This window comes from Furipterus horrens, unplaced genomic scaffold (assembly GCF_987537825.1).
Source record: "Furipterus horrens unplaced genomic scaffold, mFurHor1.1.pri manual_scaffold_6, whole genome shotgun sequence".
NCBI lineage: Eukaryota > Metazoa > Chordata > Mammalia > Chiroptera > Furipteridae > Furipterus > Furipterus horrens.
The window spans coordinates 80,675,935-80,693,862 of NW_028327176.1; the positions used below are offsets into that span (position 1 = coordinate 80,675,935).

Below are 17,928 nucleotides of genomic sequence, written 5' to 3' on the forward strand. Positions count from 1 at the left end.
ACCTATAAATTTATGGCATTTTGAATTCTTCTTTGAAACATTGTATTGTTTTCTCATTAATTAATAAATACAATCTTTAATAAGTGTCTATCTTATTTTAACAATTATGATTTTACTTTTATTAAAAAATATGTTTTCACGGGATATAAGCAGTCTGACTCGAGAGCCCACATCCTCATGACAAAACTATACTAACACCTTTACTATGGTAATAGGTAAAGTTTATATTGTGCTAACTGTATCACAAACACTCTAAAACAGTGATTTTCAACAAGTGAGCCACAAGAATTTTTAAAACATACAATACCTAACTATTTAGTCAGGGGAACTGACCTCTTTTCTCTCAGTTTGTAAAAAAAAAAAAAAAAAAAAAAAAAAAAGTGACAACAGCCAATAATATCTGATGTGAATAAATCAAAATTATACCTATTTTTGTCAGATCAGCAACAAAATATATTTTTTGGTGTGCCACAGAATTTTACTAATTAGTTCATGTGTGCCATGAGATGAAAAAGATTGAAAATTGCTGCTCTAACAGCTTGGAGAGATTAAACAAGCTATTAACCTTTGTGTTATATTTCCTTCTTAAGTTCTTTCATAGCCACGAAAACTTTCTGCTTGCTCAAGACTGTATAGTGCTCTCTACTTCGGAATTTGTTCAACTCCTGACCTCCTTCCAGAATCACAACCACTTCATGAGGTAGGAACACTAGATATTATTTGCCTCAACTTTGTTATATGGAACTAATTGAAAGGTCAAAGGGCTTGGTGAATATCATAAGCACTAAGTGATGGAGCTGGTACTCCATCCCAGATCTTCTGATTCTAAATTCTTCTTTGCTACTCTGTTAGAGGAGGAGGCTGTAGGGTCATCCCCAGACATGTGATAATGCCCAGTGGGAATTACATCCTGGAGAGAGGTCATAAGCCCTTGAAGTATTGACCCTAGCATGCTCAACCAAGATTTGAACAGGGCTTTGAGACATTTAGATCTTAGGACTTACTAGGCTAATCCAATGTAACAGCATTTCCTCAGGGCTTTCTCTGTGTCTGACATTTAAAGAGTATATAGGCTCTTTAAATTTGAATTCAGTAAATTATTTGAAAGACCCCAAGCCTTGCAAATAATTTACCAAACGTAAATATGTATTAATTTTCCTGAGTCTATTCAAATACCAGGAAGGGCCTAATGGTGTGATGTAATCATAGGCATACCTTTTCCCTGCAAGGAATTCATCCTACCTCCTCAAGTCATGATAAAATCACTAACCTGTTTGTGAGGTTCTCCCCAAATAGCTTATTTTCTCTCATTCAACCTTGAAAAACTCACTATAGATGCATTTTACTTTTCAAATATTCATTTTCATTCTTTCAGTATTTGTCCAGATGTTTTTCACAGAGAGCTGCCTGATGCTCCCTGTGTTGTGGAGTAAAACTTCAGAAAATTCAGCTCTGTTGTCTCAATTCAGAACTTGGAATTCAGCTCCAGAGGTGTGGGTGGAGTATAGCAACCATTGTCTGTTGAGCCCCGAGCTCTTAAAACTGCTGGTTTATACTGCTCTGCTCTGCGTGGCTTTACCGTGGGCGTTTCCCTGGGTGAGGACCTGTCCTTTTGTCCGGTTGTTTTAAGAATATTCCCTTTTAGGAGGACAATACATTGATTCTCTTTTCTTTGTTCTGAATAGTTGTTTTTCTAACTTCTGCATTCATAAATTTGGGGGCATCCCCTTCTCCTCATACACACAACCTTTTTTAAAGATGGCATGGTTAGATAACAGGGCTGCCTCCTGAACCAAGTCCAGGACAAGCACAAATTCCAAACAAGGGCAGACTTCATGGGTGAAACAGTACACCAGCGAAACTTAGAATCTGAGTTTCACTTGCTCTCAGTTACCCAGAAAAAATCCTGCAAGGAAACAAAATTAATCAAACACTGTGGGCCCTTCCTTCCTTTTAAACTGCTCCAAGGTCCTGATGCTAAGTGACCCCTTATTTTAAAGGTTTCTGACTTGAAAGTATTCCCATAAGTTTAACGACAAGATCCAATAGCAACAAAAATACTGAAATTTTAAAAAAAATTGGATGTAGTGAATGTTCTTACTTCATTATACTTATTCCAAGATGCAGACTCCTGAATCAGTGATTTGGCCACAGTCACTGTTAGCCTCAAATAGCACTGGAACATCAGGTAAAAGAGAAAGAAAACTAGTTGTGGTGCCTAAAGAAGACTAAAACTAGCAGTTGATTCAGTGATGGGATTTTAAGAATTCAAATGATGGTGGCATAAAGCATATTCATTTTGTTAGGTTATTCAATGTATTCTTTACAGTAGCCATGAGGGTATTACTATAGTTTAGTGGATAGAGTTAGTGGCTTTGGAGTCAGACAGCTCTCAATGTAAATAAATGTACTGCTATGTGTGTCCTTGATGAAAACTTGGACATCTGTGTGTCCTTGGTGAAAGCTTTTCTGAGGCTTGGTTTCTTCATCTGTAATAATCACTTCATAAAATTGTTATAAGAATTAAAATTTTAAGAATGTGTATGTAAAGTTCTACATAAAAAGTCAGGCACATATTATGTTTTCAATGAATGGTGCAGTGCTTACCAAGAATTTAAGTTCCTCATTATACAGGTGCTTCAACAGTCAAAATCATTTGTTTACCCTCTTCCACCCTTTTAGTGGGTTGTTGGCTTATATTTTCTTTGTAAGTAAATTGCATAAGGCAGTGTTTCAGCACTCCCCTGGAGTGTCGAGACTGTCTACTTGGAGACCTCATTTGGAAACTGAAAACAAAGTTCTTTGGAAACAACATTTAATTGACACAAAGCAATATACAGATGATATATTAAAGAATTATATACCTAAAACATATAATGTTACCCCTATAAATTTAATAAAATAAATAAAAACAGACAAAATATTTTATTTATCTTCAAAAATAGTATAAATGACAGAAATGATCAATACCAATCAACATCTAATTTTTAGGCCATCCATTAAGTTTGTAAAACGTATTTTCAAAATCGTATCCTCTTGCACTGTATTTATTTGTCCATTCTAAAGCAAAGTTCTTTATTGGTAGGATAGAGCTTCTCTGTTTCTCCCCACTGTTTTTTCCAAGTGAGAAAAATAACTGTGTGGACTTGAGTCATTTACTAAATTCCAAGTTCATCTCAGGAAGAAAGTTTAGGTCGGTGGTTATGAACCAGACAAACCTGATTTCCGAGGTCTTCCTTGGAAGCAGGGTGACCTTGGACCTGTTACTTAATCTCTCTAAACTTGCCTCTTTTCATTTAAGATGGGTGAGACTGCAGTGTGTATGTAAAACATATTAAATAATGCCTGGCGTAGAGTAAGCATTCTATAAATGTTGCCTAATATTACTGTTCTACTCAAGATTGATTTCCTGGAACAGAGTATATACCTTGATTTCAGGACCACCCAATTCAATTAAGATCTGTATTACTGTGTCTTGAAACAAAATAGTGATCTTCTTGGTTCAGTTTACAACATGGTTCCAGGTCCTTTGTTGAACAAACCCTAACTTGAAGAAAGATGGGCAATGGAAATTTTTATTTCTAATCTGTCATACTCACTTGAGCATCCCTGGCTTGGAAGCTCATTAAAGTCTCAGAAAGAAAAATAATTTATTAATCAAATATTGTGCACAAATGAAACAACATTTCACTTGCTAGTTAAAGGAGAGATTAGCATTGATGCAGGCATCTCTTTTATCCCCCTTGGTTTATGGCTCCATTAACAATTAACAATGACTGATATCCTAAAATGAAGCTTTCTGTCTACCCTCCTGGGTTTTCTCAGCAGGAGTTAGAAAAAAGATACTTGACAGTTTAGTCAGAAAAAAATTAAATCTACAGTAAACCACCCATCTTATTTGTGGATGAAACATACATGCAAAAACCTTAGATAACACAAGCACATATTTATTGACTTTATAAAAAATTACTTTCCTTAATGTTGAAAAGTTATGAAACATAACTAGAAACTATTTTTTTTATGCTGAAATTCTTGAACACTTTTCTCTCTAGTTAATATTCCTAAGTTAAAAGAATCACTGTTTTGGAGGGAAAGTCTCATAGAAAAGATTTGAAGTGGAGAAGTTAAACCTCACTGAATGTTTCCTAAACAAAATATGTCTTCTTTCTTCACTAAGCATCTATCACGATATGTAGAGGCAGGGTTTCTAAATTTGTTGTCTCTCTGAAAACATACTATGATTAGAATTGGACACCAGAGTAATTGTTCCCAAACTAGGAAAATGCAATGATTTTGAGATAATGATACAAAAATAAACAAGCAGTGACTGAAAAGCATGAATCTATATTCAGACTTTATCTCTGGTTTTGCTATTAACTGATGAATGCTGAATAGAGAGACATGGCCAGGTGGGGTTGTGATCATGTTTTTCAGTGCTCTCTATTTCTCTCACATCTTCTTACCAGTGCCTGCAATATTTTCTCTTACGACAACCAAATGGCTTCTCATTAAACTATCAGATTTCTATGATCTGTGCCTCTTCATGTTATCCAATCAATGTATGGCTTTTCTCATGTATACATATTTTAGCCTAAATAATTATAGCTGTTAATGATCCCTCTCTAACTGTAAACTAAGCACTAAGCTACGATTTTTACATATATTATCTTATTTGATCTTTATTATCATTTAATGATGTAAATAAAATTAATACCTTAGAATATTAATCCATAAATTTCAGCTTAAAGATGATAATTAAGTTGCCCAAGGTCCTACAGCTGCAAGTGATCTGACTCCAGAGCCTGAGATCTGAATTAATTATATTGATTTTAAAATCTTTTAAGCTTAAGACCTAAGTTCTACCACACACCTGCCATAGTAGTCCTGTGTACTATAGCAATGGTAACCCTGTCACTAAATTCAGGTGGTAATTCAAACCTCACATCCTATGACCCTTTAATTTTCTCAAGAGAAACACAGAAGTATATGGTCTCCATGAGCAAGAGAAAGGCATGAAGGAAGCATAATAAAGTGTCCAGAATCATATCTCCACTTTGTCATAGCAGATCCTCTTCTGCACCCAATGGCCAAGGTTTCTCTTTAAGCAGATTGATTGAAAATAAGAAGGTACCAATAGCATCATATCAAGACCAGGGAAGATGAATAAGAACATTTACCAAATCCTGAACACTGGAAAACAAGGAGAAAAGTCTCTGTATAGGATAAATACAAGGAAATGCTACTTTACCCAACTTCAAAATTCACAGAAACCCAATACCATTCAACTTAGCATATAAATAGGTTTGAGAAAGGGGAAAAAAAAAGGAAAACATGCAAAAGACTTATGGAGGAAAATTAAGATTTTATGGGTGATGTGTCTCATATTTTGAGGTTTGAGATAAAAGAGAAAATTCTGCCATGGGCAGCGAAGTTAGACAAGGAGGACTGCTAAGGGAGCAGAAGTCAGGCCTAGGATAACGTCTTTCATGGGATTCCATCTCCTTCCTGAGATGAGTTAGGAAGAACAAGATCTTCCTCAACACTCAAGAAGAAACTTTTCTGCTGAACTGTGTGTTGCCTGCTGGGAAAAAAAAAATTCATCATGCGAAACTGATATTCTAGAGCATTCCTCAGGTACATGTTACACCCTCAACAAATCCCCAGAGTGATTAATGAAATGAAGATGAGATCACACTGCATTTTGAAACAATCTTAGGTGATAAACAAGAGACCATTTCCATCATGAACTCTGCAAGTCTACCAGAGCTACCAGGACCACTTGTGTCCTCGGCCCACCTTACCTTTTAGGCAAGAGCTCCAGGGCTTCTTCCCAGACTTGGGCAGCCCTGGCCAGACAGTGTCTAGATGAACAAAGCCTTCAGGTTGAACAACTCCATTATGGTTTCTACCAGTTAAAAGAGAACGTTTCAATCTACTTACTAACTCCCACCATCTTTCTCCAAAATGGAACCAGCCTCTCAAAGAAAAACAGTACAGTTATATGACTCCTACTAATTCTTACTCCTCTAGGAAGGGGCCTTCAAAATGTGGGTTTCTGGCATTATGCAGAAAGTCTAGTAAAAAACAAAGGCATCCTACAGCTCTCAAGAATCAGCTTTGCATTTGAATTTGGAAAGATAATTTCTGATGATGCCTCTCTGTCTCTGTATCTCCATTCATAGTTTAAGAATAGTGGTTCACTGACTCTCTCTCAGGGCACATAGGCTTTTCCCGTGGCTTTGACTGCTGGTTCACTTAAGTGCAAAACAAACAAACAAACAAAACCAGATTTCCCTGGGTTTTATATGTGTTTCTGTCCCTTTGGGATGATTGCTATTACTTGGTAGCATACAATTTTATTAAAATCCAAATATTTAAACAACTTAGAAGCAATCTTATATGTCAGATTCAGAAGAAAGACAAGTAACTCCTTAGGTTGACATTTCTTCCACTTCAGCAGGAACCTGAGTGAATGTCACTCACAAATTATAAATCTGTGGAAAGTCATATACTTTTCATCAGTCACTGGCACCCATGGGTTATATTAGAAGACAAGACCACATCCTTCAAGGGGAAGCAGACCCTGGACTGGCAGTAGGTATTTTCCCAAGACTTCATTTTTGTCACCTAGAAAATAAGAATGCCTGACATCTTCCCTAGTGTGCTTTTAGCTCTAAAATGTCATTGTCACTTCATTTATAGACAATCCACCATGTACAAAGTGCTATAACAAGAAAAGCTGAAACAAATAGAAAGAAGGCAAATCCAGGAGATAAAAATTACAACTGATAAATAGATAAAATTAAAATGAATATACTATCCTCCCCATTCGTGGACCATAGAAGTGGACAAGCACTTACACACATGGAAGTGTAATTCCCAGAGAAGTCCCATAACATGTCCAAAGTGGTGTGAGGGCACAAGAAGGAAAAGGATCACTTGATCACTTCTAATTAAGAGGAGCTGGATGAATTGGATCCTAACCTTTAAAGATGTATATGATTAAATCAGTTGAGGATGATTAGAGATGACAAAAATGGCAACAATAAAAAACATTATGGTTAACTGATTATTATAAATTCACCATTTGGCACAATAAATAGTACTTAATAAATGTTAAATCTATAGATGGCCAGAAGAAAGAGAAGAGGAAGGAAAGATAAAGTCATCTAGCAAAGCTGATGAGTTGGAATGTGAGGTTCATGGTCAAGTTTGGGGACAATGAAGATGGGAAATTAAATTGGAAAATAGTTTCAATCCTTATGGAAAAACATAGCACCCTACAAATGTACATAAATACATTGTTTATGTCATTATTATTTAAAGCCTGTTCATGGCTATTTTGTTTCTAATATTTGTTTTTAAAATATTCTAATTATAAAATAGACAACCCCATTGTTTGCAAATTAATTCTTTAGTCTGTATTACATCTATTGTTGCTACTGATTAAATATAGCAATGTAATGACAAATTTTACCTCTTCCTATACATATAATTATTGAATAGTGCATATCAAAATCAAATGCATTCTCTTGGAAGGAAGATTAATTAGTTTGTGAAGCCAACAACTCACCATGTGACCTTGGGCAAGCTGTCCTCATTTGTAACTTCATGGGATTGAATCAGAATATTTATAGGGCTCTTCTTAGGTCTACTCTGATTATAAGTTGCACATGCATATTGTCAAAGTATCACCAATCACGTTGTAGCTCAATAAATTAAATGAATCACACACACTTAGAAATTCTTAGGGAATAATTGCTGGGATGATGAATATCTGTCACTCACAGGGAATTATTTACAAAGTACACCAGCTAAGAATACGGCACAGCCTCAAAGTTAGTGCTCCTAGTCTTCAAAAAAAAAAAACCTTGCTTCTCATGTCTAATAGCTTAAGAAAAAATTTAACTCAATATTTTTCTTTGGAATTTTAAAAAATCTTCTTTCACAACAATAGGAAAATGGGCCCTTGAGATGAGCAGAAATAATCTCGTACACAATAAAACTATTTTCTTCGGAGCAAAGAACTGTGCAACCTGTGGTGTTCCCTTCTGTGTCTATGCTCAGCTGACCTCCTGGACCCAATTGCTGAGGCCTCTTCCTCACTCTCCTCTTCAGATTCATACTCCTCATCTACTGCGTGAAACAGTGGTTTGGGCCTTACAGCCGTCCTTCTGCCTCTGCCAACACACTCTTCTTGTCTTGTACTTCTTTGATAACCAAAGTTGGATGGCTTCCCTCCTCTGTTTGAACATTTCAGTTGTCTTTCTTGAAGCGACCTTGTTTGAGAGTGTGCAGTAAACATGTCGAAGGAGAATTCTGAATCACTGCTGTCATTATCTAGGAAATTATGACAAGAAGAGGTCAGAAGAAGACCTAAGGTCTGAGAGAGGACAACATCCAGACAGTCAGAGCTCAGACTGAAACAGAGTCCTTTCTGAGGGTCTAGCCCAAAACTCAATTTTCTTATCAGCATGATTGTCTCTTTTCAAGTTTGCTCCCCAAGCAGGAGAGTGGAATACAATTGACCATTCAACAATGCAGGGTTAGAGGTACAAACTCCCTGTGCAGTAAAAAAATCCATGTATAACTTTGTTGACTAGAAGCCTTACAGATAACATGAACAGCTGGATAACACATATTTGTATGTTAGATGTATTTGTAGAACTGTAGTCTTATAATAAAGTAAGCTAGAGAAAAGAAAATGTCATTAAGGACACCATAAGGAAGAAAAAATATATTTACAACACTGTACTAGTATTTTAAAAATCTACATATAAGTGGACCCACACATTTCAAACCTGTGTTGTTGAAGTATCAACTGTAGAAGCTATATGTGTAGTGTTGTAAATAAAGAGAAGTGTATGAAAATGGGTGTATAAAGCTTGTCTCCTCCAGGTAAGTAGGGAGTATCTTTTACAAAATCAGAACAATTGGCCCTAAGACACAAAGATGCTTTGTGTTATCAAAGACCAATGCTAAACTGAAGTTTACACAGTACTACATATGAAAATAGCTGTTTTTATGTGTCTTCCACTGTGCTATCATTTCACATCTATTATGCCATTTAGTCTCCATTATTACCCTTCATGATGAGAAAAATTGTGGTGGTCATTTCATAGGTGAAGGTTTCAAGAAGTAAGTGACCTCCAGTATCATACGATGAAGACAGGACTGAAATTTGAGCAGAACTTGTCCAGCTGCTCAGTCAGCCTCGACCAGGCTGTCACTGTCTCCTTTACATATGTCATGTGCAGGTCAGGAGAGCTGTATCATTAAAAGAGAAAAGCTATGACTTTCCAAATATCTAAGCCATGCTCAAGATATTGCCTTTTCCTTCACTGTGCACACACCCTTAAAGGAATATTTTTCACAATCTCTTTAATTCTCATGTCCGCAGTTTTAACCTCACAAGTTTATTTTCCTTTTAAATATTCTCCTGAGAATTTAAGCATTTTAAGACTTTTTATTTAAATCTGAAAGCAGGTTGCTTTCTCTCACTTTCTCCTTCTTCCTAAAAAGTATTTGAATTCTTTAAAAAAAAAATAAAACAAAACAAAACAAAAAAGAAATCCACACAGAACTAATGTGCTCACAGGTTTATACTTGACAAAATATATTTAAGACATGGGACATCATAAAATCTTAAAATAACCTGTTCAATAAGGTTTTTTCCAAAATGTAACCAAATTATCCTGAGAAGGTAGCCTGTAAGTTGAGGGGGGGTGGGCAGAAGGCTGGAATCAATGCTTTAAAAAAAGAAAACATTAGTGTGCTATTTATCCATTTTTCCATGACTTCCTTTTAATTCGTACTCTACAGTCTGGCCTGGGGCCTGAGTTCCTCTTGACCTTTTGGTGTTTGGAATACCACCAAAGCCTATCTGAGAAAACAAAGGCCTGGATGTATCTCCCTTCCCCCAGGAGCTGATCCTTTCTCCCACTCCCCTTTTCCCCCTCCTGGTTTCCAACTGCCCCTACTAAGCATATGCTTCTATCAGGGGGCAGATTCTAGTTGTCATTTCCTGGCCACCTCCTGGTTTTTGAAAGTGGGTTCCATGCACTAGAAAGAGACTTCAGGCAAGTACTTGCATCTTGAGTCTTTAGATCTGTCCATATGGGAGGAAGTGTCTTGCTAGAAAGCAGAAGGAAGAAGAAGAGTGAGGACTTTTCTTTGTTCCACTGGCACACTCCAGATCAGCACAATCCAACTGAGCACCCAGGAAGCACTGTTCCAGGGAAAGATCAGTTCTTCTATCTGACACCTGATTAAAAAGCTTAACTTCTGGACATACATTCTGGGGCAGAGCGAAGGAGAAACAGGGGAAGTGCATCTGCCCAGGGCAAGGCAGAGCCTAATACACAGGATGAAATTGGACTGCCTAACACAGACCTAGACCTCCAATTCAACCCTTCCTCTCATATCCTCCTCATGGTTTCATTTTGTTTAACTGTGGTACAATATACATAATGTAAAATTTAGCGTCTTAACCCTGTTTTTTATTTTAACCATATTTAAGTGTACAGTTCTGCACCACTAAGGACATTCATACTGTTGTGCAACTACCACCACTCTCCAGCTACAGAACTTTTCATCTTCCCCAATCACATGGGTTTTAAGCAGTCTCAGGGCATAGAAGAGGTGTCCAGGCAGGATCTCTGTACTTGTAATATCAAGTGAACCCCAAGGACAAAGGTGACTTGGAAGAGTGTGTGGGAACTCCCAAACCAGCAGGGTGCTCCCAGACATCTAGAGTAAGGGATGTTCTGCCACTGGGGGCAAAGAGAACAAGGAAGAATAGTGCTCTCCATAACCTGGTTAGCCAGGGACTTCCTAATGAAATGCACATCCCCCTCTTTGTTCTCCCTATAGCCCCTCTGACCATTCGCTGAACTTGTTCTGGTACAGAAAAACTTCAAGGATTTAAGTAATTGTGCCTGGGTACACACTGATTCTCACCATGATTATTATGATAATTCTTTAAAACTTATTAAAGATAAGTCCCACTTCATTACTTTTCTTTTCATATTTCTAGGTTTACCACTATTTTCATTTCCTTAATGAAATTTAGAACCAGTTGAGTATACTTGAAAGAAAAAAAAAAAAAAAAAAAAATCATTGAGACAAAAATTTCATTACATTTCTAGATCAATGCATGTAGAACTGACATTTCTGATGTGTTGTCTTCTTTACCTATATCAAGTATTCTTTGATATCCTTCAATAGTAATAATAATAATAGTTAATATTTATTGCACATTTACTCTGTTCCAGGCACTGTTCTAATAGCTTTTTGTGCAATGATTGGCTTCATGTCAGGACAACCCTTTTGTGTGTAGGACATACCAGTATTCTCCCTTTAACAAGAGGAAATAAAAGCATAAGGAAGTAGAGTTTGATGGGTTTTTTTAAATGTAAGTTTTAGATATATTTTCTTGGGATTTTAATTTTTAATGAAAGTATGAGTGAGATGCCTTTTAGGGCATCTATTGATAGGATTTGGTCTTTTGAGCTGATAATGTGGTGAATAATGTAAACATTTTCAAATGTTAAACAGCTCTACCTCTGTAATAATTTCCACTTTGTAAGGTGTAGTATTCCTCTAATGTTCTGCTGTATTTTGTTTGTAATGCTTTATTTAGGGTTTGTATATTAGTGCTTAGGAAGGTTATTTTCTGCTAATACTAGAACATGATTCTGATGTTCATCTCATAATAAATGATTGTTAGACTTTCATGATTTCTATTCACTCTAACAATATGTAGTTCCAGATAATTCATACAAGAATATTTTTAGATGGGAGAAACAAGATGGCGGAGGAGTAAGTGGAAGCTACACTAACTTCCTCCTAGAACTAGTCTGGATTTACAATGTAATTTTGGAGAAATCATCTGGAATAACGAACCGAACACCAGCTGGAGAGAAGTCTTATAACCACGGAGAGACAGAAAAGGCCGCTACATCACAACGTGACCGGTAGGGAGTGCGGAGACGTGGAAGGGCTGGCTGGGCTCCCACGGGTGGCAGCTGAAGGGGCTGAGAAACAGCTCAGCAGCCGGGGATTCCCCCTGAGAAGGGCAGGGTCTAAACCCCCAGCTGGGCTTCCCAGCCTACAGCGACAGAGTGGAAAGTAAAATAGTATCAGCTGTGAAAAGCGAAAAGCCACAGGCTTTCTTGCTAGCCGGAGAGAAACAGCAGGAGAAAAAGAGCTCTTAAGTGGATCACATACGAAAATATTTTGGCCACCACTTACCCTGGGCTCGAGCGGAGGGAGGGCGGAGAGGACTGGAGACACTTGGGGGGAGTTTGGCATGGTGGCTTTGAGGGGAGAACTGGAGGAGCAGCTGACTGGGTCCCAGTGCTGACTCATCCCCAGTACTGCGGGTAGACCATTCCCCTCCAAGTGGCGTCAGCCTGAGGGGAAGCAAAAGCCCTGCCTGCAGGAATTAAGCTGCCACACCCACAGTCCTTAAGCCTGACAGCTAATCACAGATTGAATAGATTAACAATCAAAGAAGACAGACAACAGCAGTAGATCCCTGGAAGTCTCCAACAGGCTGCCTAGGGCCAGACTGGTACATGATCTGACGCCACCAGAGGCAGATCCAGGAAGTGCAGATCATTCCAAGAAGCACCAACAAACAATAGGAGTCAAAAAAATGGGGAGACAGAGAAACAACCTCCCATCAAAAGGAAAGGTAGAATCCCCAGAAAGAGTGCTAAATGAAATAGAGGGGAGCCAACTATCAGATATGGAATTCAAAACATGGATTATGGAGAAGCTGAATGAGCTCAGCGGAAACTTCAAAGAACTCCAGAAAAACTACAAGGAACTCACAGAAAATTACGTGAGCATGAAAAAGGACATAGAAGCTATCAATAAGAGCCAGGAGGAAATGAAAAATACGATCTCTGAATTGAAGAACACAGTAGAAGGAATTAAAAGCAGGCTAGAGGAAGCAGAAGATCGGATCAGCGAGCTGGAGGACAACCTACACAAAAACTCCCAGACAATGCAACAAAATGAAAAAAGACTGAACAAGACTGAAGAGGTTCTAAGACAGCTGCAGGACAACATGAAACGTAATAATATCCGTATCATAGGAATTCCAGAAGGAGAAGAAGAAGAGCAAGGGATAGAAAACCTCTTTGAAAAACTAATGACAGAAAACTTTCCTAACATGACGAGAGAAAGAGTCACGCAAGTCCAGGAAGCACAGAGGGTCCCAATGAAGATGAACCCCAACAGGCCCACTTCAAGACACATCATAATTAAAATGCCAACATTCAAAGACAAAGAGAGAATCCTAAAAGCAGCAAGAGAGAAACAACTAATAACATACAAGGGAGCTCCAATAAGGCTATCATCAGATTTCTCAGCAGAAACACTACAAGCCAGAAGGGAATGGCAAAAAATATTTCAAGCAATGAAAAACAAAGGCCTACAACCAAGAATACTCTACCCAGCAAGGCTTTCATTCAAAATGGAAGGTGAAATAAGGAGTTTCCAAGACAAAAGAAGGCTAAAAGAATACATCTCCACCAAACCAGCATTGCAAGAGATGCTAAAGGGTCTGCTTTAAGAAGGTGAAGAAACAGAGAGACAGAGAGGAACACGAGTACAAAGGGGGAAAATGACAATGAATAAGTACTGAAAGAAAGAAGGAACTTCTACCATTTGCAACAACATGATTGGAACTAGAGAGAATTATGCTTAGCGAAATAAGCCAGGCAACAAAAGAAAATTACCTTATGCTGTCACCTGTTACAGGAAACTAATGAACAACACAAACAAATGAGCAAAATTGAACCAGAGGTATGTAAACAAGGAATAAACTAACAGTAACAAAGGGGGAGATGGGAGGGAGAGAAGGGGTAAGAAGGGGAAGGGTCTAGTCAAAGAACATGTATGAATGACCCATGGACATGGACAACTGGGTGGGGACTGACTGTGGGGGGGGGGGGCAGGGTGCAGGGAAGCAAGAGGGGGAAAAAAAGTGAGACAACTGTAGTGGAAAAACAAACAAACAGAAAATTTTTTAGTGGGGGGGGAATAAAAATATAAAGAATAGAAATGCAAGTTCAGTGAATATTAGAAGGACAAGGATTTTCCTTCCGATAAGACAGTCCTACAGATTTAGAGACTTGTATGTGGGTTATGTTACATAAATTAACATGTGTTTTCTGTTTTCAAAGGGCATAAGCCTACAATCTCATTACCTGAGTGATTATCTGTATGCATAGGCCTCACTTAATCCTGTCTGCATTGCTGCCTCCTGAGACTCAATGGTTTGGCTGAACTAAGTGGCTGGGTTGGTGAAGAACGGGGTGGTCTGTGGGCTTCACTTTAAAACTGGTTTCTCTTTTCTATCCTAATGGCTTGGACAGAAAAAGCCCAGAGGCCTGAGATGGGGGAAACCTAAAATATTTCCCTCAGTCCAAAATAAGTATAATGGGCAAAAGGGTTTTGGACAGGTGAGATGTACCTGGCACACCTTCCTCCAAAGAAGCCCTTCTTTTCCCTAATGTGGGACATTGAAAAATTAATACCTGTCTTTTGTCATCTAGTGGTTACGGATTAAATGATGTCCTTTAACCCTGTTGCCCCCAGAATACAACAAGGATGCCAGCCTGTCAAACCAAGCATGCCGTTGTCCAGAGACAACCAACCAACCTGGAGTCTGCACGATCCTTCCCCTTGTGGGAAGGCCACCCTCCCCTCCACATCCCCACTCTTATTAGGGATTTCTTGACCTACGGGTAGGTAGGACGACGACCATGTCCAGCTTGAAGCAGCTAGAGGAGCTCGAGACCTTCATCCATTGTCCTTTATAAGATTGTAAAGGGTCTTAAGTCTGAGAGGGAGGAATTGTTATTTTTTATTGTTAAAATATTTAACTAATTAATTAATTAATTTTAAAAAAAAGAAGAAGAAGAATATATGAAAGGGTGAGGCGGGAGAGCTTGTATGTACGACCCATGGGCATGGACTTGGAGAGGGGATTGTTGGGGAAGGGGGGTGCTGGGCGGAGGGGAGCAAAGGGGAAAAAAAATTGGAACTATTGTAACAATATAATCAATAAAATATACTTAAAAAAAAAAAAAGAGTTACTACATAAGTTTTGTCAAATTTTAGAATTGTTTTAGGCATGAGGGTAACTCTTACTGTCTCTGTTGTTGTTGTCCAACCAAGCAATTAACATGACTTTATTCTTAAATAGCATTTTATTTTGCTTTCAGTGATTCTTTTGTAAGCTGAAGAAAATCTACAGTTTTTTATATAATTTCTAGTGGTAATATTGTCACTTATTATTGAGACTGATTCATTACTTTTAAAAATGTAATATTTACTCTCTGTTGTAAATATTTTTTGATTTTTGTTTAATTTTAGATTTTTCTATTAAATTTTATTAAGTTTGGTTTCCTTTAAAAAAAAAAAAGAATATTTTTAAAAATTAATCTGCTGTCTACCCTGTAACTGGTGTTCTTTTGTTAGTTTGCTTTTGTTTGTGGAATGGCTCTTTTAAAACATAAAATAATACTAGTCACAAGATTGTGATGTGAGAATAGATTACTAGACCGATGAGACAGAATTGAGTCCAAAACTCTCTCAGAACCTATGACTTTAGTACAACAAAGATGGCATGTAATATTCATGGAAAAAATAAGGTTTATAAAGGAACAATACCATTTAAAAACAATCTCTATCTTAGTCTACACAAAGGTCAATCTCAGATGATTTGAAAGTTATATGAGAAAGTCAAATCACAAAAGTTCTAGATGAAAAATACTGATAAATCGTTTCCTAATTTTTCTGTAGAAGAGCAAACAGATCTGATTAATCAGAATCTAAATGGCAAGTATGTCTAAAAACTAAAAAATAAGTGTGAAATTTGGGGAAAAATCATTTGTAACAAATATAAGATAATAGGTGATGTCTTTGTTATATAATGTTCTTTAAATTCAATTTAAGAAAACAAACAACCAAATAGAAAAAAATGGGCAAAGCAAAAACAGAAACTTCCCCAAAAGTAATACAGTTGGCTCTAAAATTATTAAAAGATATTCAACCATATTAAAATTAAAAGACTCATGTGAAAATTAAATTGTATCCAATCATATCATAGATTACTCAAAAGTTTGATAATACCCCAGTGACAGTAAAAGTGTTCAGAAATGACTTTTCTCCCAGAATGTGGTGTAAGGGTAAATTTAAATATATGTAATTTTTCACTAAAATTTTTACTTTTTGGAAAATATACTAAGGAAATAATTGCTTATTTGTGCAAAAATCAATCACAAGTGGTCCAAGGCACTTATTATATAACATTAAAAATTGGAAAAACCTTAAATATTTGTCAATAAGGATTTAGCTAAATAAGCGTTGGCATGTTTATATAATTGATTCTTATTAAGTCATTAAATAATCAAAAGGTTCATATCTATGACATGGAGATAAATTCACAACATATGGTTGCGTGAACTAGACAATTTTTTAAAGTTACAAAACAATGACTATACTATGATTTTATGTATAATATTATACTTGTGTGGCTATGAGTTGTTTTTTGTTTTTGTTTTTTGTAATCATGCATGGGTAGGGTAGGGATTAAGGTGCTATAGAGAAAATTATAAAAAAAATTCCTGCCGAAATATTCTATAGTGATTATATCTGGGTTTTAAAAGGAAAACATTTCATCAGTAAATATGATGAAATTATTTTAGTAAAATTTAACCAACTTGGGAGAAGTCTGGTAACTTTTAAATTGTGGGTGAATTCTGTTGACAAATGTGCCAATTTTGTTGTTGTTCCTGTTTCTCTAAGACAAGGCTCAGCAAATTATGACCCTTGGCCTATATTTTGTCTGCTGCCTCTTTTTGTGTGGCCTATACACTAAGAATGATTGTTACATTTTTGAATGACTGAAAAATATGAATAGAAGAATATTTTATAAGTAAAATAATATGAAATTTAAATTTGTGTCCATCAATACATTTCTGAATTAGATTAATAAAAACATTGTTTTTTCTTTTTTTTTTTTAGTCATAGAAGTCCCTATATAATATTCTTGTTTTTACATTTGGCCCCCAAGCTCCAGGATATATATCATGTGGCCCTTTACTGATAAGAAAAAAAGCAGCCAGGCAAGCCAGTTACCTCTGAAGTCAGCAGTCCTCCTGTTTCTCCTTGCCAGCTGAGGATTGCTATAGGGAAAAGACAGGTAGCGGATGTTCTTGGCACCAGCCTGTGGGGAACAGATAGAAATAAAAGCAGAGTTAGCTACTTCAATTTGGAGTTTCATGTGGCGAGCAAAGTGAAGGACTCAGACCTATAGTGAGTGTTTCATCTTATTTGGTTGACTGGCTTTCAGTTAGTTTTGTTTAAAAAAAAATGCTTCAGCATTTTTAAAAAATATATTTTATTTATTTATTTTTAGAGAGAGGAGCAGGGAGGGAGGAAGAGAGGGAGAAAAACATCACTGTGTGGTTACCTCTCACATGCCCCCGACTGGGGACCTGGCCTGCAGCCCAGGCATGTGCCCTGACTAGGAATTGATCCAGCGACCTTTTGGTTTGTAGGCTGGCACCCAATCCACTGAGCCACACCAGCCAGGGCTTCGGCCTTTAATACGTATTTCCTTTTTTTCTCATGTAAAATAAGACATTCTAAACCTCTCAAAATTATTCCCACTGCCTCACTGAGATTAGGATAGAGAGGTGAGACTACTCCAGACCAACCTCTATTCAGTAGTCTTAGTAAGATCGGTTTGCTATGGCCTCAGATAGAATAGCTCAGATGCACAGCAGGTGATATGGAAATAAGGCCCAAACATCTTGGCAAAAACAACTTCCTACCTGAGAGAAATGCAAGCTTTCTAGAGCCAGGGATCCTGGTCCAAGGAGGTCCCCTGGCATGTTCAGTACCTAG

General features: G+C 37.2%; 1 protein-coding gene across 2 annotated transcripts in view; it reads right to left on the minus strand.

The window, feature by feature from the left end:
* Positions 1-8,003: 8,003 nt before the first annotated feature.
* The window catches only part of SLC9A4 (solute carrier family 9 member A4), a 77,003-nt gene continuing 67,078 nt past the window's right edge, over positions 8,004-17,928 (minus strand). For both annotated transcript variants that reach the window (XM_090280370.1, XM_090280371.1), the window contains exons 11-12: positions 17,158-17,245; positions 8,004-8,340 (exon numbers count right to left, since the gene is read on the minus strand). In XM_090280370.1, coding sequence (XP_090136496.1) covers positions 8,006-8,340; positions 17,158-17,245 — 423 coding nt within the window. In that variant the 3' untranslated portion in view covers positions 8,004-8,005. The remainder of the gene's footprint in view (positions 8,341-17,157; positions 17,246-17,928) is intronic.